Here is a 22,188-nt window from a genome sequence, read left to right as displayed (position 1 = left end):
AAACCACATGGCTAGAATAGCCTCAAGTCTATTCATAGCTGAAATCAAGATATAGCACCTTTGATATTTTCTTTAATCTGCCATTTGAATGAGTGTATCAAAAAAAAAGAAAGAAAAGGGAAAGCTACATTTCCTGTATTTATTATCTTAACAGATAATACCTTGAAAGTGGATCAGCTTTCTACTTTCCAAGGCACTGTCTTATCTCTTGTCTCATCTTGTCCTCACAAGAGCCTGGTGGGTCAGATAAAAACAAAGCCGGTAGACATCGCTTGCCCGAAGAAAATAAAACCAACTTTAGCTCAATACTAGGAAGGCCTTTCAAACAATTAGAACCAACCCATGGTGGAAGGGGCCAGCTTCTAAAATAATAAACCATGTCTTACTGGAAGACAAGGCTGCATGACAGTATTTGAAGGGTTTAATGGGAGGCAGCGTGGCATGGTTAAAGAGCCAAGCCTCTGAGATCTCTTCTAACATTAAAAATCTGTCTTCCAGATAAGCAATCAAACTAAATTAATGCATATTCATGTTGGGGTTAGTCAGTGATTCCCTGCCATTTTCATAATTGCAGTTGTTTTATTTTTGTTTATTTTAAAGTTTGTTTTTTAAATGTGGACCATTTTTAAAGTCTTTTTATTGAATTTCTTACAATATCACTTCTGTTTTTTTTATGTTTTGGTGTGTTGGCCAAGAAACATGTAGGATCTCAACTCCCTGACCAGGGAACAAACTCACACCCTCTTGCTTTGAAAGGCAAAGTCTTAATGTACTGGACCACCAGGGAAGTCTCTGCAGTTGTTTTTGAGGCAGCAGATCTATCTAAATTCCTTTGTGCAAAGAAAATCCTGTATGATAGACCCTCAGTGACACATTTTTTCAAAGGCACCAAAGTTTATTAACCTGGGAGGATTTCACAAAGGCTTTGCAGTAGAGGCAAGCTTTGAAGTTAGTATGTCTGACTGCTGAGTCCTTGCCTTGAACCACAACAACGTGATCTGCCCTCTCAGTAGGAAACAGGAGCAGATTGAAGCAGCGACTTAGACATTTAAAGAGATGGACAGTCTAATGAGACTGCAGACAGAATCTTGGAGGAGGAGTGTGTGTCCCAAAGAATAGGACATCCTGTTGGCTCAGTGGCCCAACCATAATGCCAGTGCCCCCCACCCCTCCCAACACATACAGAGGAGAGGAATACTCTTTTCTTTCCTTTGTGTTTTCCTCATGGCCCAAGCTAAAGGCCCACTGTCCCTGCCTTGGTTACTAGAACTCCTTAGACAGCCCACCTTCCCTCCCTTAACCTCAGTCTCTTTGCATTGTGCATGCCTGCTCAGTCATGTCCAACTTTTTGTGACCCCATAGACTGCAGCCCACCAGGTTCTTCTGTCCATGGGATTCTCCAGGCAAGAATACTGGAGTGGGTTGCCATTTCCTCCTCTAGGGGAATCTTCCCTACCCAGGGATCAAACCCATGTATCCTATGTTTCCTGCATTGGTAGGTGGATTCTTTACCACTGAGCCATCTGGGAAACCCACAAATCTCAATCTATCCATCTGTGATTTAAGGGGATTGGATTAGTTGATCTCAGAAATTCCTTCCAGCTCCAGAGTTCCTGTTATTATGGGCAATTATATATATATAATTGCCCATAATATATATGAGCAATTGCCTATATATATACACACACACATGCTGCTGCTGCTGCTAAGTCGCGTCAGTCGTGTCTGACTCTGTGCAACCCCATAGATGGCAACCCACCAGGCTCCCCCGTCCCTGGGATTCTCCAGGCAAGAACACTGGAGTGGGTTGCCATTTCCTTCTCCAATGCATGAAAGTGAAGTCTCTCAGCTGTGTCCGACTCTTAGCAACCCCATGGACTGTAGCCTACCAGGCTCCTCCATCCATGGGATTCTCCAGGCAAGAGTACTGGAATGGGGTGCCACTGCCTTCTCTTAAATCACACATACATACACACACACATATGTATGTATGTATTTTGGCATTTTCCCCCAAGTGCTTCTTCTGGAGATACTCAGAAGCTCAGTAGATGCTCAAAAAGAGATTGACACCCAGATCTGAGTATTTGTTTTGGGAGATTCTTGAGTTTCCTATGAGATTTCTATTTTTGTGGAACCTTGTTCTTCTGGGCTCTCAGATTCCTTGAGAGCTTTGCTGCTGCAGCAAGATGAGGTCTGTGTTGCCCCCTAGCTGAGAAGAAGAGGCAGCCATGGGACAGTAAAAGGTTGGGAGAGTTGGCTGGGGGCCAGGATTCCCCTGTCCAGGCAGTTGCCATTCGTCCTGGGGATACTCAGGGCTACAGGAGGTCTCAAAGGTCTGGAAGAAGCCTGAGACTGGCAGAAATGGAAGGCCTTGGGGCCAGTGTGGAGGCAGAGCTCAGCCTAAGAGCATAGGTTTGGTTAAGGCTGCACGTAGAACTCTGAGGATGTAGCTATCAGTGTTGGAGAGAAGCGTTGCCAAGTGATCACAGTGACTGAGGAAGGTGAGGTGGGACCTAGCTTTTCACCTTAACCCTGACTTGCCTTCCCTTGTGGCTCAGTCAGTAAAGAATCTGCCTGCAGTGCAGGAGACTTGGGTTGGACCCCTGGGTCGGGAAGATTCCCTGGAGGGGAGAGCATGGCAACCCACTCCAGTACTCTTACCTGGAGAATCCCATGGACAGAGGAGCCTGGCAGGCCACAGTCCATGGGGTCACAAAGGGTCGGATATGTCTCAGAAATGAACACTTTCACTTTCTGACTCACCTCACCTTCTGGCCCACCTCACAGATCAGGAGCTGTAGGGCTTCCCCCATGGCTCAGTGGTAAAAAATCTGCAGTGCTGAAGACATGAGCTCGACTCTTGTGTTGGGAAGATCCTCTGGAGAAAGAAACGACAACCCACTCCTGTATTCTTGCCTGGGGAATCCCATGGACAGAGGAGCCTGGAGGGCTACAGTCTATGAGTTTGCAAAGAGTTGGATGTGACTTGGTGACTAAACAACGACAGAAAAACAACGTGATGCAGTTGCATGAGCCCAGCTCCCCAGGGGTTAAAGGCAGCCGGCCCATCCTCTACCTGGGCAGACTGCCTTCCTGGGTTTCTTTGTCAAAGGCTGAAGTAGCTATGGGAATTTCACACTGAATTAAGGGAGAATTCAGGAACTCCAAAGCTTTTCAAAGCAATTTTGGTGGCAGTGGAGGTGCACTCACCATCTGGTGAGAAAAGTGTTAAGTCAGAGATTCTGGTCAACTCTAGCATCAGATTCAGAACCAAAGAGTTCATTTCAGAGACACCCCTTTCCTCAGACAGCCCCACCCCCCATCTACACTGCAGGTTGAGAGCTTCTGTATTGATTTTCTAGGTATTAAAAAAGCCAATGCCACAGTTTTAAAAGCTCTGTTGAGATACAATTTACATGTCTTAAAGTAAGACACCCATTACAAGTGTACAAATCAATGATTTCTAGTGAATTCTTAGACTTGTGCAGCCGTGATCACAATTTAGCTTTAGAATATTGCTGTCACCCTGTTTGCAGTCAGACCTCACTCCCATCACCCTCCCTAGGCAGCCCCTGATGTGCTATCTCTGTGTCTTCTAGACATTTCATAAATGGAATAGTATGGGATCTTTTGCATCTGACTTCCTTCATTTTAATGTTTTTAAGGTTCATGCATGTTGTATGTGTCAGTACTTGATTCCACTACTTTGTTAAATAGCATTCCATTGCGCAGATATATTGCATTTTGTTTATCCATTCATGGTTGATGGACACCTGCGTTGTTTCCAGTTTCTTATTGTTATAAATATTGCTGCTTTGAACATTCCTGCGTAAGTCTTTGTGGGATCTTTTAGTTTGGGCATTTGAACTCTTAGGTGCAGCATGTGGGATCTAGCTTCCTGACCAGGGATGGGACTCGGGCGCCCTGCTTTGGGAGCACGGAGTCTTAGCCACTGGACCACCAGGGAAGTCCCTTGTCATTAACTCTTGAGTCAGCTCTTTGAGGCTCAGGGGGAGACCTGGGAGACTAAAGCAAAAGCCATTTATCTTAAAGGACAGGGACACAGGGACTTGTATGCACACGGTAGAAGGGACAAAGGATTGTTCGGGATCCCTTTATTAAGGCACGAAGTCCATTCATGAGGACTTCACCTTCATGACCTAATCATCTCCTGAAAACCCTGCCTCCTAATACCACAATCTTTGGGGAGTTAAGATATGGTCTCAACATATGGATTTAGCAGAGACACTAACATTCAGACCATAGTGCTGAGCAAGTGAGAATACCTCTTCACAAATGAACTTAAGAGTACTTGGGGTGGGGCAGTGGGGACGATGGTGAGAAGTGAGCTACAGAAATAAGCGAGGGCAAGGTCAAGACAGTCAGGAAGGTGCCATTTAGAAACCTCCTCCCACAGCACAGAGGGGAGCAGACTGGTGGGGTCTGGGCTTTCCTTTACAGAAGCTGTGTCAAGCCTCTTGTGGCCTTGAACCTCAGTCCTGTCTCACTAGGACCAACCTCCTCTGCCTTTCTGTGTTTGGCAGGTGTTACATCACCCTCACCCAGGCCCTGCACCTGACCATGAGCGGGGCTCCAGCAGGACCTGCAGGCACAGGCAAGACAGAGACCACCAAGGACCTGGGCCGGGCGCTGGGCGTCATGGTCTACGTGTTTAACTGCTCCGAGCAGATGGATTACAAGGTACAGGCCCAGCCTTGGAGGGGCTGGGGCTAGGTGGTGGCCCAAACCATTGATCAGCTTTATCCATGCCGCTCTGGCCAAGCTCAGAGACCCAGACCAGGAGGTCTCTGCTTCTCCACAGGAGACATGGGAACCCTTGGCCCTGGGAGCTGAGTGACCTCCTGTTAAACCTCACCACCGTGGAATCCACTTCCTCTAATGAGCTCTGCAGCCACAAATGGGTGACTTACCCTCTGAGACCTTCCTTCCATCATCTGTAAAATGAGGAAGCTGAACATATGTCCAAAGGCCTAAATTCACTACTTGACCCAGAACCACAGAAAGGCTCATAAGTGGTTGATAATGAAAGTCTTCACATAAAAGCCATAGATGTGCTCTTCTGTAAAAGTGGGCATTTTTCTAGAATTTCTCAAGGACACAATACTCTACAAGGGCAGATTTGGCTTCTGAAGACAGACTAGAATAACCTCTATTCTTTTTTTTTTTTAATTTTTGGCTGCACTGGGTCTTAGTTGCAGCACGTGGGCTTTTCTTGCTATGGTTGCGTGCAGCGTGTGGGATCTTAGTTCCCTGACTAGAGATGGAGCTCCCGTCCCCTGCATTGGAAAGCAGAATCTTAACCCCTGGACCACCAGGGAAGTCACAGTAACCTCTGTTCTTAGCAAAAGATACATAAAAGACAAGTACAAGGCTAATATTCTTCATTCAGGCACGCTTCATTTTTACATTATTTTAATATCAAATATATTCCAGGCACTGTGTCATAAAGAAAGGCAAGGGAAACAAGACAACCATTAGGTCACCTCTTAGCAACATTCTGCTTACAGCTAGACCTTATATAGATTCTTTGTTATAAAAGCATAATAATAGGTTATCTCACTGTCTCATTTTTTTTTCATTGTGTGTATTTTTGTAGACTGCCAGAAGTCCCTTTTGAAAATAGGATGGCATTTAAATAAATTTAGGGTGGAAAAAGAAAATAATTAAATTAAGTAGATCAAATATTTATAGGTATAAATGATGTGATACATTGATTGCAAAATAAATTCAATTTTAAAATAGTTTTAGAGACTGCAAGATAGCACTTGCAGTTACCCTATACAGAACTCTTTAAATGGGATTGATCTGCTGCAACTTTAATCATTTCTCTTGTATATAAAATTTTGCTGCACAGAGTTGCAGAATCCTGTAGCACTGTGTTTTCTCACAGAAAGCAGACAAAATGAGGATTCAGGCCCAAAATAGCTGTGCTCCCATAGTCTATGCACTAAATTTTAATATGGTTGCTTTTATTGATGAACTCATAAAGATAACGTTTCTCTTTAAGCCAGGTTGGAAGAAGAAATATTTTTCCCCCTTTAAAGAAACAAGCTAAGCTTTAGGAATAAACTTTCTAGATTCTTCTAGAGTTAAGCAATGGCAGCATTTCTGAGATAAACATACTCTCCCAAGAGGAACATTCTGGAGGACACACTTATTTAGATATGGAAGACCTTGGATGTTGACTGAAGAAGGAAAGGCATATTTCTTAAAGTCACAGCTAACATGGGAAACAGGAAGAGATGAGTTGGCTCCATGGTCAGAGGTCACTAAGGCCATTTTACTCAATCCTTTCAAAACTTGATTACTGAACTCTGACCCCCACCAATTCCTCTAAGAGTATGGGATGAGAGGACGAGTCTGCCCTCAATTTGTTTGAACCATGTGAAAGTTCAGCCATGTGTGTCTAGTCCAGACACAGATCAGAGCAAGAACAGTAAGTATAGCTGTAGTGGGACACAGCGAAGGTAAGGTGACCACTTCCTGGACACCAGACATCCTTTGTAACCAAGCAGCCTCACTAAGCAGCGTCAAACCCCCTCTTCCCTTTCTTGTTCAGCTATTCAGATAGAGGAATGGGCAGATGGATAAATGGAGATGGAGAGATAGATGATTGATTAATCAATAAATAAATGATAGAGAGATTGGTGCTTCCCAGCTGGCACTAGTGGTAAAGAACCCGCCTGCCAATGCAGAGATGTAAGAGACGTGGGTTCCATCCCTGGGTGGGGAAGATCCCTGGAGGAGGTCATGGCAACACACTCCAGTATGCTTGCCTATGGACAGAGAAGCCTGGCAGGCTACAGTCCATGGGGTCACAAAGAGTTGGGCGTAACTGAAGTGACTTAGCATGCACGCAGAGAGATATATAGGTTAGATGTATGCAATGGTTGTTGTTGTGCAGTTGCTGGTCATGTCCGACTCTTTGCAACCCCATGGACTGCAGCACGCCAGGCTTCCCTGTCCTTCACCATCTCCTGGAGTTTGCTCAAACTCATGTCCATTGAGTCAACAATGCCATCCAACCATCTCATCCTCTGTTGTCCCCTTCTCCTCCTGCCTTCAATCTTTCCCACCATCAGAGTCTTTTCCAATGAACTGGCTCTTCCCATCAGATGGCCAAGTATTGGAGCTTCAGCTTCAACATCAGTCCTTCCAATGAATACTAAAGATTGATTTCTTTTAGGATCGACCAGTTTCTAACCAGTGGTCTTTAAGGAACCAGGAGTTCTATAATAAAGGGGATAGAAAATTATCAATACTTAGACATGTAATGGTAAGCCTAGCACGGATGGTAATTTAATCTCTGTACATCTCTTTGCAGTCTTGCGGCAACATCTACAAGGGCCTTGCTCAGACTGGTGCCTGGGGCTGTTTTGATGAGTTTAATCGAATCTCTGTGGAGGTCTTGTCAGTGGTGGCGGTGCAGGTACAGGGGGGCAAAAGTTGATGGGAACATGTGGTCTTCATGCCAAGCACTGAGGACTTCTGCATCCTCTTGATTTCACCCTCTCCTCACCCTTCCCCCTGTTGCCTTTCTTCTATCCACTTAAATCAGGCATGGGTGCAGCATAGGGTATCCACAGGGCCCTACCAATACATTTACTGGCCTTGATTCTCCATTTCCTCTTCTGTAAAATGGGAAGAAAGAACATCCATGCACCTACTTCTTGGGGATGAGGAAAGGCTCAGCAAGATGGCAGAGCCCAGCTCCTTAGAAAAGGCACAGAACTGTCTGTCATGAATACTCACACCCATGGTGGTCCAGTGCAACACCTAGTACTAGAGGTTACCAACAGGCTGTCTCCATGTGTCCCTGCAAGGAGCCAGGGGACAAAAGGGAAGCAGTGAGAGACAGATAGACCAAAGTCAGCAGAGGGTTAGTCTTGGGCTCCAGAGATTATATGACCAAGTTCCACATATAGCTGGGATTGTGAAAGAAGCAGGTTCTTGTAGAGTTAGCCAGACAAGGCAGGGAGAAGTGGTTACGTGTGTCGGCTCTGAAACCACACTGCCAGTGTTCACTTCTGGTCCTGCCACTTACTAGCCATGTGCCCTTGGGCAAGTCAATATCTCAAATTCCACATCTGTAAAGGGAGTTAATAATAGTACCTACTTGTTCTGGTTGTAATAATTATTGAATGAGTTAACTTAAAGCCCTACACATAGTGGGCACACAATAAATGTCAGTCTCTGATATGATGGTGACGATGGTGGTGGCCATGGTGATGGTGGTGGTGGTGGTGACGTGATGGTGATGGTGGTGATAGTGATGGTGAGAATGGTGGTTGTGGTCATGGTGATGATGATGGTGATAGTGGTGACGATGGTGATGGTGGTGATAGTTGTGATGATGGAGAAGGTGGTGGTGGTGATGATAAGGGTGATGATGATGGTGGTGGTAGTTGTGGTGATGGTGATAATGGTGATAATGGTGGTTGTGGTCATGGTGATGATGGTGATGGTGGTGGTGGCGATGATGATAAGGGTGATGATGGATGGTGGTGGTGATGCTGGTGATGATGACAATGGTGATGATGATGGTGGTGGTAGTTGTGGTGATGGTGGTGATGGTGATAATGGTGGTTGTGGTCATGGTGATGATGGATGGTGGTGGTGATGATGATAAGGGTGATGATGGATGGTGGTGGTGGTAGTTGTGGTGATGGTGATAATGATGATAATGGTGATGGTGATAATGGTGGTTGTGGTCATGGTGATGATGGTGATGGTGGTGGTGGTGATGATGATAAGGGTGATGATGGATGGTGGTGGTGATGATGATAAGGGTGATGATGGATGGTGGTGGTAGTTGTGGTGATGGTGGTGATGGTGATAATGGTGGTTGTGGTCATGGTGATGATGGTGGTGGTGGTGATGATGATAAGGGTGATGATGGATGGTGGTGGTGGTAGTTGTGGTGAGTATGGTGAAGGTGGTGGTGGCGATGATGATAAGGGTGATGATGGATGGTGGTGGTGATGCTGGTGATGATGACAATGGTGATGGTGATGGTGGTGGTGGTGATGGTGGAGTGGCGGTGATGATGATTACTCTCATTATTACTTGAACCCTGAAGGAAATGGGCTGAAGAAAGTAGAAGGTTGGAACACACAGGACAGGGAAGAAGGGTCCACTCCCTAGTGTCTCTGGTCTCCTCTACACCCTTCACTCCTTCTCAGCTGGCCCAGGTCCGGCTGTCTTAGCAAACTTAGCATCCTAACTGATGAGGCAGTGCCCAGCAGCCACTGTCCCCAATGTATAACAGACAGATACTGAATTTGCCTAATTTTGAAACTGCCCAACACAAGGGCAGTAATGAGGTCTCCAAGATCAGTTGCCTTTTGCTTCTGGAGTTAAATGAAATCAATTCAGCCTGGAATTCCCTGATGCTTTCACATTCTCATCCAGGAATATATCTAAGGACACATTCTCAAGAAAGTGGTCTGACAACCACCTGGGCAAAAGCTGAGCTACTACTGTTTAAAATCATAGACCCCAGAGGGGAAAATTGCACTGTGCTCACGCCGCAGTGCAGGTTGGCATGTTGGTGCAGAAGCCGCAGCAGGTGTGACAGTCCCCCGCCCTCCCCCTCCTCCCTGCCTCTCCTCCTCTCCGCTCCTCACACGTCCATGTCCCTCTTCCCAGTGACTTCTACAAAAGTGAGCATGCCTCAGTGTCCTCGTGGGTGGAAGTTTTCATTTCTCTGTCAGATTGGTTAAGCAGAATTACGTATCCAACTGGGAAAGGTAAAGCAATTCCAAGAACAATTATTTTTTAAACATATAAGATACTACTTGCCTTTTTTCTGGAATTTTGCCACTACTTTTGCAATCAGCTCCCTAGGCTTTGGGTTACATGGGCCAGCCATTAACCTGCGCCTCCAGCCGGGGTCCCCTCCATGCTCCCTGATCAGATTCAAGCCCTGACTGTGTGTTGGGCTGTGGCTGGAAGCAGTTAGACACAGCAGAGCAGCTAGCAGGGGCTCTAGAACCCAGCACAGCAGTGTTTCAAAAATTAACGCACTGAACAAATAGATGCTAGTGTCTCAGAGCTAGGGGAGCTCCCATGAAACACCATTTATAGAGGAGCCTGCTACTGCTGCTAAGTCGCTTCAGTCGTGTCCGACTCTGTGCGACCCCATAGACGGCAGCCCACCAGGCTCCCCCGTCCCTGGGATTCTCCAGGCAAGAACGCTGGAGTGGGCCTAAGGTCTAAAGTAAAAACACAGAAACATTTTTTAAAATGTAAAATGTGATGAGTGGGTTGCACTTCCCAAAGAAAGCAGACTTCAATCTGCCCCTAGAGAGAAGCAGGGAGTGAGCCAGGCAGGGTTTTTGATTTTGACTTTTTAATTTTGTATTGGGGTATAGCTGGTTCACATTGTTGTGATAGTTTCACCCCACATCCCTCGTTGGGTGATGAGGGCGATGAGGGGCCCCAGGGCAGAGTGGTGCTGTGAGCGCCATGGGAACCAGCAGAGTCTGGGCTGTTGGGTCAGCGTGCCGGTCTCTGGAGGCCACCTCGGCCAGGATGCGTGGACATTCTGTGCATGGAGAAGAAGTTTCAGTCTCAAGCTAATTGGTGCGAGCTCAGCAATTCTGTCATTAGATCTTCACTTGGGAAAGCAGCTGAATCCCAGTTGTGGAACTGCTGGGTGTTCTGGCAGAAACTGCCCTTCTGGACACTGACATCCTCATCCTTGGGGGATGGTCTGCTGCCTCCAGCCCCTCTTCCTGTCTCTGTCTCCGTCTGTCTGTGTGTCTGTCTCTCTGGTCCAGCTGTCTGTCTGTCTCTCTCTCTTTCATAAGTGTTCCAGTTCTGATTCTCTCTCCACCTCTCCTCTGTCTCTGTCTTGTTTATGATCCAGCTGTTCCTCTCTCCTGTCTTATACACACTCCAGTTATTTCACTCTGAACCTCTTTCTCTCTCTCTCTCTCTCTCTCCTTTGTTTATGATCAGCTCTGTTTCTCTCCCTCTGCTTCTCCCTCTGGTATATGGCCCAGCTCTCTGTCTCTCTGTTATTTATAGTCCAACTCTTCCCCTCTCCTTCTCTCTTATATACACTCCAGCTGTTTTGCTCTCTGTCTCTCTCTCACACACACATATTCAAACACACATCCCTGCAGCCCAACCTCCACGGAACCCTTGACTGTTCTAAACACCTGAGTGCAGCTGATACACATGAGGTTCATTCAAAACCTTTCACTGGCCCCGACTTCCCAGTTCTGCAGATGTCCTAGGGCCTGGCTGGACAAGGGAGGCCCTTTTGCCTTCTCTCCTTCTGCTGCTGATCATTTTTGTGCACATTTTCCCAAAGCAGCAGGTGTGGAAATAAATAGGTGAATTTCATTTCTGTCTCTGCTTCACTGCTCTAAGAATGATCTAGAATCTACATCTGACCAGGTCAAGCTTCAGCGTAAATCCCCTCTGGCTCCAGACCACATTTAAGAAAAACTCTAATCTCTTTAGAAAGACAGGACTAGCCCCTGGGCATCTGGCCCAGCCTCCCTTTCCACTGTAGCTCTTTCCTCTCCTCACCAGACACTCCATCCCTGCTGGACTCACCTGTGCTTTCCAGGTCTGTTGTAGAAATGTAGATGGGGGAGGAGCTGAGAGACTTAAGACCAGATAAGGACCACACTGCAGCGATGGAGGACAGGTTAACAGATTCCTTGTTAGTTGCTGTTGTTGAGCACCTTTGTGTGTGTGCTAAACTCCTTGTGGACTTTATTTCACTTGCTGCTTAGAGCAAGCCCGGGCAGTAGGTCCTGGTGTTCCTTCTTTCCATCTTGTAGTAGCTGAGAGCCCAGGCTCCAGAATCCACAGGTCTGGATCTGATGCAGATACCAGCACTGAGCAGCTGTGGAGGGCTCAGCAAACTACTCCCCTTTTGGTGTATCCAATTCTTTACAGAGAAAGAGGATGATGGTAGTAAAGAGCTCCCCTCAAAGGATCCTGGTGGGGATCCCACGACTTAATCCAAAACTGCTCAGGACAGCAGTCAGTATGGGGGGAAGGAACCAGTGTTCAGAGCTGTCCATCTCCAACCTTTTAGGCACCACGTGATAGGCATGGGCATGGGGCTAGGGGCAGCCAGATCCTTTAGACACACACTCAGTGCCCATTAGTAAAGGGTCCAGGGCTCAGGCCTCAGGCCTGTCCTTCAGTGTGACCCTGGGGTCCCAGCCTTAGCCACCATCTGACCCCTGGAACACAGAGGGGGCGTTTTCCCATGACTTGTTCACCAGGTAAAAAGCATTCAAGATGCAATTCGAGACAAGAAGCAGCGGTTCAACTTCCTTGGAGAGGAGATTAGCTTGAACCCATCCGTGGGCATCTTCATCACCATGAACCCAGGCTACGCTGGTCGTACAGAGCTGCCCGAAAACCTCAAGGCTCTGTTCAGGTGAGCGTTCACTCTGCCCTGGGCATACAAGGACCCCAGAGACAAGCTTCTTTATTCTTTCCACTGAAAACATATGACATATATGCTAGAAGAAATGTAGAACATATATTAAAAAGTAGATTATATAAAACACATTTAATGCCATCAGCGGTACAATGGTTTTTTTGCCGAATTGTGCTCTGCTCTTCTTTACAGGCATGGAATTTATGCATTTGTAGTGTATGTTTGTGGTCTACACACAGTTTGGCATTGTTCTTTAATTTCATAGTTTATCACAATCCTATCATAAATAGTTTCTTCTTCTGTTAAATATTCTTAAGAAATCTCATTTCATGACTGTGTTTTATTCTATCAAGTGCATGGTCCGCAATGTAGTTAGCAAGTCCCCTGTAGTTAAACGTTAAGACTGTTTCTGACATTTAAAATAAATTTATGCATCATGGTAAAATATACACAAGTAGTTTTTTTGTATGCATGATTATTTTCTTTGGCTAGGTTCCCAGAAATGGAATCACTGAGTTAAAAGGGAGAAACATTTTTAAGGCTCTCGACACACATTGCCAAGTTGCTTTCCACAAACAGTAGTGCCGAGTGACACTCCTGGAAATGATGCATGGTTGTTGTTCAGTCGCTCAGTCGTGTCCAACTCTTTGCAACCCCACGGACTGCAGCATGCCAAGCTTCTCTGTCCTCCGCTATCTCCTGGAGTTTGCTCAAATCCATGTCCATTGAGTCAGTGATGCCATCCAACCATCTCACATTCTGCTGCCCTCTCCTCGTTTCGCCTTCAGTCTTTCCCAGCATCAGGGTCTTTTCTAATGAGTTAGTTCTTCCCATCAGGTGACCAAAGTACTGGAATTTCAGCTTCAGCATCAGTCCTCCCAATGAATATTCAGGACTGATTTCCTTTAGGATTGACTGGTTGGATCTCCTTGCAGTCCAAGGGGCTCTCAAGAGTGTAGCATCAGTTCTTCACCAATCACTCTTCTTTATGGTCCAACGCTCACATACATACGTGACTACCAAAAAACCAGAGCTTTGACCATACAGACCCTTGTCAGCAAAGTAAAGTCTCTCCTTTTTAATACACCATCTAGGTTTGTCATAGCTTTCCTTATAGAGAAATGCAATTAAAGACACATAACAACTCTAAGCTCCTATTACATACCTAATAATTTTAAAATTAAGTAATTGTAGGGACTTCTCTGGACTTCCCAGGTGGCATTAATGGTAAAGAATCCCCACCAATGCAGAAGATGTAAGAAACATGGGTTTGATCCCTGAGTCAGGAAGATCCCCTGGAAGGGGGTACGACAACCCACTCCAGTGTTATTGTCTGGAGAATCTCATGGACAGAGGAGCCTGACTGGCCACAGTCCATAGTGTTGCAGAGTCGGACGCAAGTGAAGCGACCAAGCACAGCACAGCACAGTGCAGGGACTTGTCTAGCAGTCCAGTGGTTGAGACTTCGCCTTCTGATGCAGTGGGTGGGATTCAATTCCTGGTCAGGGAGCTAAGATTCCATGTGCTTCATGGCCAAAAGCCAAAGCATAAACCAGAAGCAATGTTGTAACAAATTCAATACAGACTTTAAAAAAAAAAGAAAAGAAATACAAGGGAAAGAAATTCTTTAAAAACTACGTAACTGTAAAATAAAATGTTACTAGAACTAGAAGGAAAAATCACAGTAAATTCTTATATACAGATAAAAATTCCCTTCTGTATTCTATTTCTCATTTTGTGGCAAGGTGGGGTTAACAAGTACTGACTTCAGTTCTTGGCATTAGGCATTGGCATTTGTATGCAAATAAGTGTAGAATAATCTCTGAGGGTCTGAACTTGGAGGAGACAAGTTTCTGGATGAGAACTAGAGAGATCAGAGAGACTCGGTTCCTCAACAGTAGCCCCAAATCTGTGATAATTTGGGGCTAATTACTAACCTGTAACCTGCTAATTACTCAGGCTTCACTAATCTGTGCCTTGTGTAAGGCACACTAGACTTAGCTTGTAAGACTTGAGTCATAGCTCCAACTCTGTCCCCATCTGATCACATCATCCATCACCTTGAGTGGGCAAGTCCACTCCCTGTTTACCCTTATTAATTCATTTTAACATTGAAAATCTTCGATGAAATCATTGCTAAGGTCTCAGTTTCCACCCTCACACATGCCTTCATCTATGATCTCAGCCAGTGTCTCTTGTCTCACAAGCTCCCGTCCAGGCGTGGCTGGGGACCCAGTCAGCCCTATGTCTCCCTCTCACAGGCCTTGTGCAATGGTTGTCCCGGACTTTGAGTTGATCTGTGAAATCATGCTGGTGGCCGAAGGATTCATCGAGGCACGGTTACTAGCCAGGAAGTTCATCACCCTTTACCAGCTGTGCAAAGAGCTTCTCTCTAAACAGGTAACCCTCCCTGGTTACACCAGGTGACCACTCAAGTGTGATTGTCCCAGCTCTGGATGGGTTCTGGAGCTGGGGTATTAGGGAGACATAACACCTTCTCATAATAGATTCTTTACTGTCTGAGCCACTTATCAGACTTCCCTCTATGGGCCTCCCTCATAACTCAGTTGGTAAAGAATCCGCCTGCAATGCAGGAGACCCTGGTTCAATTCCTGGGTCGGGAAGATCTGCTGGAGAAAGGATAGGCTACCCACTCCAGTATTCTTGGGCTTTCCTTGTGGCTCAGCTGGTAAAGAATCCGCCTGCAATACGGGAGACATGGGTTTGATCCCTGGATTGGGAAGGATCCCCTGGATAAGGGAAAGGCTACCCACTCCGGTATTCTGGCCTGGAGAATGCCAAGGACTATACAGTCCATGGGGTTGCAAAGAGTTGGACATGACTGAGTGACTTTCAGTTTTTCAGTTTCATAATAGATAGTCACTGTGCCCATAAGCATATTCAAAGCTCTGCAGACTTCTATAATAAAGATACTTCTATAAATAAACTATAACAAGGAAACTTCTGTAATAAAGATACATGTTTATTATCTTAGCTAAGATAATAAAGATACATGCTTATTATTAACTAAAAATTTAGCTTAGCCCAGCATTTAAAAAATAAACCTGTTTGGCCATAGCGCTCCATTTTTTAATACAATACTTAGTAACACCTCGTAGACTACCAGTGTCCCATAAGAAACATTGCAGTGGCCAGTGAAAGCCCTTGGAGGGAGTGGTCTCTGCCTGAAGGAACATGAAGAAAACTGGGGAGAGAGAGTCAGACATCAAATGGCACCCCAGTGCTCTTTGCTTCTGGCCCTTAAATGTGGCTTCTTTCCAGGCCAGACCAGAAACTAGGAACCCAGAATCTTCATCTGCTGTGTCATAGATCTTTTCTTTTGCCCCCGCCTTGACCTCCTAAGTGACCTAGTAGTGACATATGTCATTCCGCTGACACGAGCCTGAGCCCGTGGGTCCCGCGTTCCAGCACCTCTGGTCTCAGCAGCCCCCTTCCCCCAGGATCACTACGACTGGGGCCTGAGGGCCATCAAGTCTGTGCTGGTGGTGGCCGGATCCCTGAAGCGAGGAGACCCTGACCGGCCTGAGGACCAAGTCCTGATGCGCTCGCTGCGAGATTTCAATGTCCCCAAGATCGTGACTGACGACATGCCAGTGTTCCTGGGCCTGATCGGGGACCTGTTCCCTGCCCTGGATGTCCCTCGGAGGAGAGATCTCCACTTCGAAGCCCTGGTTAGGAAGGCGGTGATGGAGCTGAAACTCCAGGCTGAGGACAACTTTGTGCTCAAGGTACATGGGGTTTTTCCTCCCTCCCGAGATTTGTTTCTTAATTCTTTTCTTTGACAATGGGTTACACTTCGTCCTTAATCCAAAGGGCTGCTCTCAATGTACAGATATTCACCGACTTTGCAAAAACTCAGTTGACTTCACTAGCTCTTTACAGGGGCTTCCCTGGTGGCTCAGGGGTAAAGAATCTGCCTACGATGCAAGAGATGCGGGTTTGATCCCTGGGTCAGGAAGATCCCCTGGAAGAGGAAATAGAAACTCTCTCCAACATTCTTGCCTGAGAAATCCACTGGACAGAGGAGCCTGGCGGACTACAGTCCATGGGATCTCAAAGAGTTGGACGTGGCTGAGCAACTAAACAACAGCAACAGCTCTTTAGAGGGACACCCACAGTGTGGAATGTGTCTTAGGAATGCAAGAGAGGGACAGAGCCTCTACCGTCGGGGGTTCACATTCTCACAGAGGAATGAGACAGGCTCAGTTATATCATGTTCCTTTCCCGTGAATTACTTCATGCACCATAATAACATTGATGCATCTCAGAAATGTTACTTTCTGCAAAAGTGTTCAGCAAAAATAACAGGGCAGATAAGGCTTCCCTGGTGGCTCAGACGGTAAAGAATCTGCCTGCAATGCAGGAGACCCAGGTTTGATCCCTGGATGGGGAAGAACCCCTGGAGAAGGGAGTGGCTACCCAGTCCAGTATTCTTGCCTGGAGAATCCCATGGACAGAAGGGCCTGCAGGACTCCAGTCCATGGGCTCCAGGGTCGCAAAGAGTTGGACACAACTGAGTGACTACCACTTTCACTCAAAATGTACAGAGTATTGTACCCAAAGCCCTAAAAACTCAGCAATGTGTTATTTCATCAAAAAGCCCTGGTTTGAGAAGGCGTCCTGCAGTCTTTTAAAAGTGATAATATTAACTTGGAAATAAAAGGAATAGTCCCATGGAAGTGTGAAAACTGGGAAGGAGATATAACAGTAAATTTCTGGAAAGATGAAGAGAGGATGGAAGAAGACTGACAGATCAAACAGAGCAGAGGGGGTTGCAGGTGTAGAAAGAGCTCAGGGGACGAGGAGCCAGGAGGCAGCCAGTCTGCCAAACAGAACCTCGGAGCAGCTCTGGGCTCAGAGCAGGTAGGAATGAGGAAGAGAAGTGAAAACAGCCAGGAGGGGGGAACATTAAGACACATCATAATGGGATTTCAGAAGTCAAGGGTCAAGAGGAAAAAATGAAGGTTTTGTGGCTGGGTGATGGATTGAGGTGTACAGGTGACCCATGAAGGAATGAAATTCAGGATGATGTCAGAACCTCTCACCAGCAATATCAGATAGTACTGGACAAGGAAACCATTCCTTCAGATTCTGAGGGGAAACGATCTCAAAACTCCATTATGTACCAGATTATCAGATATTTTCAAGGAGTTACAGATTTTATTAATATTACACAGGCATCCTATCTGATTAAGCTATTTGAGAACATACTACAACAAAACATGGATGAAAAACAAATGTCATGGGATTCAAAAATTCAAGAATCAAATAAGGGAAGTCTTTGAATTATTGCTGTCAGCAGACCTAGAAAGCAGTTAACCCAAATCAAGGCAGCATTTCCATGGTCTCTAAGAAAAAGGACCTCAAAAGTAGACAAGGCATATAAATGGGAAAGAGAATCACTGAAGAGCTTCAAGCAGTCATCTACCTGGTATGTGTGTGTGTTGAGGGATGAGAGACAAAGTTAGAAGCTGATTTGGGCCAGATTGCAACAGGGCCTTGTAAACCAGTGTAAGGATTTGGGATTTCATCACCGAAACTTAGGAGAACCACCGAAGGGACAACCTGATGACAGGATCACATTTTCATTCCAGTAAGCATACAAGAGTGTAGAAAGGTGAGCCTGAAGGCAAACTACATCAGGAGTGATGATGCCTCCCACGCAACCACTGTCCCCCAAGGAGCTCCTTGACGCCAGCCTCATCAAGCCATCTGGTCAACCACATCATGCTCTGTCATGCCACAAGCCTTTGTGCTGTTTCCTCTGCCTGGAATATCCTTCCCGTTCATCTTCTTGGCAAACTCCTACCCACCCTTGAAGCCCCAGTTCAAATGCCCCATCCCCTGTGAAGCCTTTCGTATTCCCTTTATCTATATAAAATCCACTGTTTCTTCCTATCTGTTGCCATAACATTCATGTTGACGGGGTTCTCATGGCAAGAACACTGCAATGTGTTGCCGTTCCCTCTTCCAGGGATGGGTTGATGCTTTCAAATTGTAATGCTAGAGAAGGCTCTTGACAGTCCCTTGGACAGCAAGGAGATCAACCAGTCAATCCTAAAGGAAATCAACCCTGAATATTCATTGGAAAGACTGATGCTGAAGCTCCAATACTTAGGCCACCTGATGTGAAAAGCCAACTCATTGGAAAAGATCCTGATGCTGGGAAAGATTGAAGGCAGGAGGAGAAGAGGGAGGCAGAAGATGAGCTGGTTGGATGGCATTACCAATGCAAAGGACATGAATTTGGGCAAGCTCCAGGAGATGGTGAGGGACAGGGAAGCCTGACGTGCTGCAGTTCTTGGGGTTGCAAAAAGTCAGACATGACTTGGCTACTGAACAGCAACAACAGTCTCTTTTCACAGCATTTAGTAAATACATCAGCCATAGCAGTTACGCCCTTCTTGCATGTGTGCATGTGCTCAGTTATGTCAGACTCTTTGCAGCCCCATAGACTGTCACCCACCAGGCTCTTCTGTCCATGGGATTCTCCAGGCAAGAATGTTGGAGTGGGTTGCCATTTTCTCCTCCAGGGGATCTTCCTGACACAGGGATTGAACCCACATCTCAATTATCTCCTAACATTATAGCAGTTTGTCAATATGACTTGCTTCTCTATCAGACTATGAGATCAGGGAGGGCTGGAGGGTCATCTCTAAATCTCTCTCACCAGACACACTCTCTAGCACTTAGTGGTTACTAATAATTACTCACATGATGAATAAGTGAATACATGAATCATGTTGCCCCACATTTAGGACCCCATTATATCCTGGGGGGAGTAACCCTTCCTGTGTTGACCTCAGGTCTCACTTCAGGCATCAGACTGGCTCACAGGGGAGTGGTGGGGATGTGGGTGAGTGACCAGCGGTCCCTCTGGCCGAATTCTGTGTCTCCCAGGTGGTCCAGCTGGAGGAGCTCTTGGCGGTGCGGCACTCCGTGTTCGTGGTGGGCAGTGCAGGAACTGGCAAGTCGCAGGTGCTGAGGTCCTTGCACAAGACCTACCAGATCATGAAACGCCGCCCTGTCTGGACTGACCTCAACCCCAAAGCAGTCACCAATGATGAGCTCTTTGGCATCATCAATCCAGCCACACGCGAATGGAAGGATGGTAAGGGCGGGATGCTTCTGTCTTAGATACTTGGGCTGATGAGAAGGCAGTGGGGAGGGTGTGGAGGAGGGAAAGCTGAGCTGATCAGTTTGGGGTGGGAGGAGGTGAAACGAATCAAAGAAACTGATTTTGGCTTGGAGAGGAGCCTCATCCATTGGGGGTACTTTCTCTCCTTGGGGATTTTTCAGCTTGTCGAGAGGATAAACAAGGCAGGCCTTCTCAGCTGCAGTTCCATGATTCTGGACTGCAAGTCATGGGGTTCCCACATTGCCTGGCAGAGGGTGTGACATGGGTCAGGCAGGGAAGCCCACCTCTCATTCCCAAAGGAGCAGGCAGTCTAGCGTCCCACAGAGGGTACCTCCCTGTCAGTACCACCCCAGGAGTGATGGGGAGGCTGCTACAGAAGACTCGTCTCAGGAGCATCCTGGGACCACAGGAGGAGTGTATAGGATGGGGCGTCCCAGGCGGCTCTGTGGTAAAGAATCCGCCTGCTCTGCAGGAGGCATGGGTTCAATCCTTGTGTCGGGAAAATCATCTGAAAAAGGAAATGGCAGCCCACTCCAGTATTCTCGCCTGGAGTGTCCCATGGACAGAGGAGCCTGGCCGGCTACAGTCCATGGGGTCCCAAAGAGTGGGACAGGACTTAGCGACTGAGCACATATGCATGTGTGCAAGTGTATAGGATAATGCAAACACTGTTCCCTTTTATATGAGATCTTGAACATCCATGGATTTTAGTGTCTGCAAGAGTTCCTGGAGCCAAGGCACTGGTCCCTTCTACAGTGATTCAGATTGTCCCAAACCGGTGCTCACTTGGGGCTGACCTCAGCGTCACCTTCTGAGAATTGAAAATTGTGATAGGTGTTGAAAGGGTATCCTGTCACTGGGAGAGAGCAGAAAAGAAAATGGAGAAAACTCTCCACAAGCTGATCAGATCTCTTTCCAAAAGCAGTGTGGCCTCCTGAATGAGGTCATCTCAGGTCCCTCCTAACATCCCAGTGACTACATCAGGGTATACTGCCTGTTGTTGTTGTTCATTGGCTCAGTCGTGCCCGACCCTTTGCAACCCCATGGACTATATAGCACGCCAGGCTTCCTGTCCTTCACTATCTCCCAGAGTTTGCTCAAACTCTTGTCCATTGAGTCAATGATGCCATCCAACTGTCTCATCCTCTGTCGCCCCCTTCTCCTCCTGCCCTCAATCTTTCCCAGAATCAGGGTCTTTTCCAATGAGTCAGCTCTTTGCATCAGGTGACCAAAGTATTATAGCTTCAGCTTCAGCATCAGTCCTTCCAATGAGTATTCAGGGTTGATTTATTTTAGGATTGACTGGTTTTTTCTCCTTAATGGCCAAAGGACTCTTAAGAGTCTTCTCCAGCACCACAATTGGAAAGCATCAAATCTTCGGCACTCAGCTTTCTTTATAGTCCAACTCTCACATCCATATATAACTACTGGAAAGACCATAACTTTGACTATACAGACCTGTGTCAGCAAAGTGATATGCCTGGATTCCTCTAATTTAGGGTCTTCCATCAGAGGCCTTGAAAAATGGGACTTAATGAGTAGCCTCTCTAATTTTTATTTCACTATTAATGAGGCTTAGCATCTTTTCCTTCTTAGCGGTCTTAGTAATTGGCTCTTTTGTAATTTTATTCCTCCTTATTATATTCTTATCAGTGTATAAGTGTTTTTTTTAATACATCAAAGACATTAAACTTTTATCTGTTATATGCACCACTAATGGTTTTGATCTGTCTTCCATTTGTCTACAGATACTTCATGACATGTTTGCCATGTACTTTAGAAAAGGAAATTATGTCTGTCTAGTCTTTTTAGCATCTGGGATTCCTATTTAGTTTATGATTCTTTCTAATTTTAGAGGCATAATATCATAAATTTGGACTTAAAGATTCTTTTCACATTAACATTTTTTACTCATCTGAAATTTATTTTGGGGCTCAGCTGGGCTTCCCAGGTGGCACAGCAGTAAAGAACCCACCTGCCAATGCAGGAGATGCAGGTTTGACCCCTGGGTCAGGAAGATCCCCTGGAATAGGAAATGGCAACCTGCACATAGTCAGACTTGAATGATCACAAAGTATGAGGTGAGGTAGAGAATCAGCTTTATTTCCTCCCAGATGGATAATTGACTGTGAAATTTCCATTTATTAAGTAAAGTATCCTTTATCTCTGAATCTAAATTCCAACTTTTCACATGTGTAGTTTTCCTTTGGTATCCCTGGGATATTGGTTCCAGGAACTCCTGCAGACACTAAAATCCACAGATGCTCAAGATCTCATATAAAATGGAGTAGTATTTGCTTTATCCTATACATACTCCTCCCGTAAACTTTAAATTATCTCTAGACTACTTATAACACCTGACACAATGTAAATGCTGTGTAAATAGTTGCAAAAACAATGCAAATGCTGTGTAAATAGTTGCTGCTGCTGCTAAGTCGCTTCAGTCATGTCCGACTCTGTGCGACCCCATGGACTGCAGCCTACCAGGCTTCTCCGTCCATGGGATTCTCCAGGCAAGAACACTGGAGTGGGTTGCCATTACTATTGTTGCTAGAATATGCATGTTGCTAGAATATGCTAGAAATAGTTGCTAGAG

The 22,188-nt window shown here is 46.1% G+C and overlaps 1 protein-coding gene across 1 annotated transcript in view; it reads left to right on the top strand.

Moving 5' to 3' along the window:
* DNAH9 (dynein axonemal heavy chain 9) overlaps positions 1–22,188 on the top strand; it is a 288,583-nt gene that overhangs the window by 101,104 nt on the left and 165,291 nt on the right. Inside the window, exons 27-32 of the mRNA XM_055576493.1 lie at positions 4,545–4,701; positions 7,346–7,450; positions 12,273–12,430; positions 14,695–14,833; positions 15,895–16,182; positions 19,355–19,565. Coding sequence (XP_055432468.1) covers positions 4,545–4,701; positions 7,346–7,450; positions 12,273–12,430; positions 14,695–14,833; positions 15,895–16,182; positions 19,355–19,565 — 1,058 coding nt within the window. The remainder of the gene's footprint in view (positions 1–4,544; positions 4,702–7,345; positions 7,451–12,272; positions 12,431–14,694; positions 14,834–15,894; positions 16,183–19,354; positions 19,566–22,188) is intronic.

This window comes from Bubalus kerabau, chromosome 4 (genome assembly GCF_029407905.1).
Source record: "Bubalus kerabau isolate K-KA32 ecotype Philippines breed swamp buffalo chromosome 4, PCC_UOA_SB_1v2, whole genome shotgun sequence".
Taxonomy (NCBI): domain Eukaryota; kingdom Metazoa; phylum Chordata; class Mammalia; order Artiodactyla; family Bovidae; genus Bubalus; species Bubalus kerabau.
The sequence above is the reverse complement of the archived record's forward strand: the minus strand, read 5'-3'. Positions and strand labels throughout refer to the sequence as shown.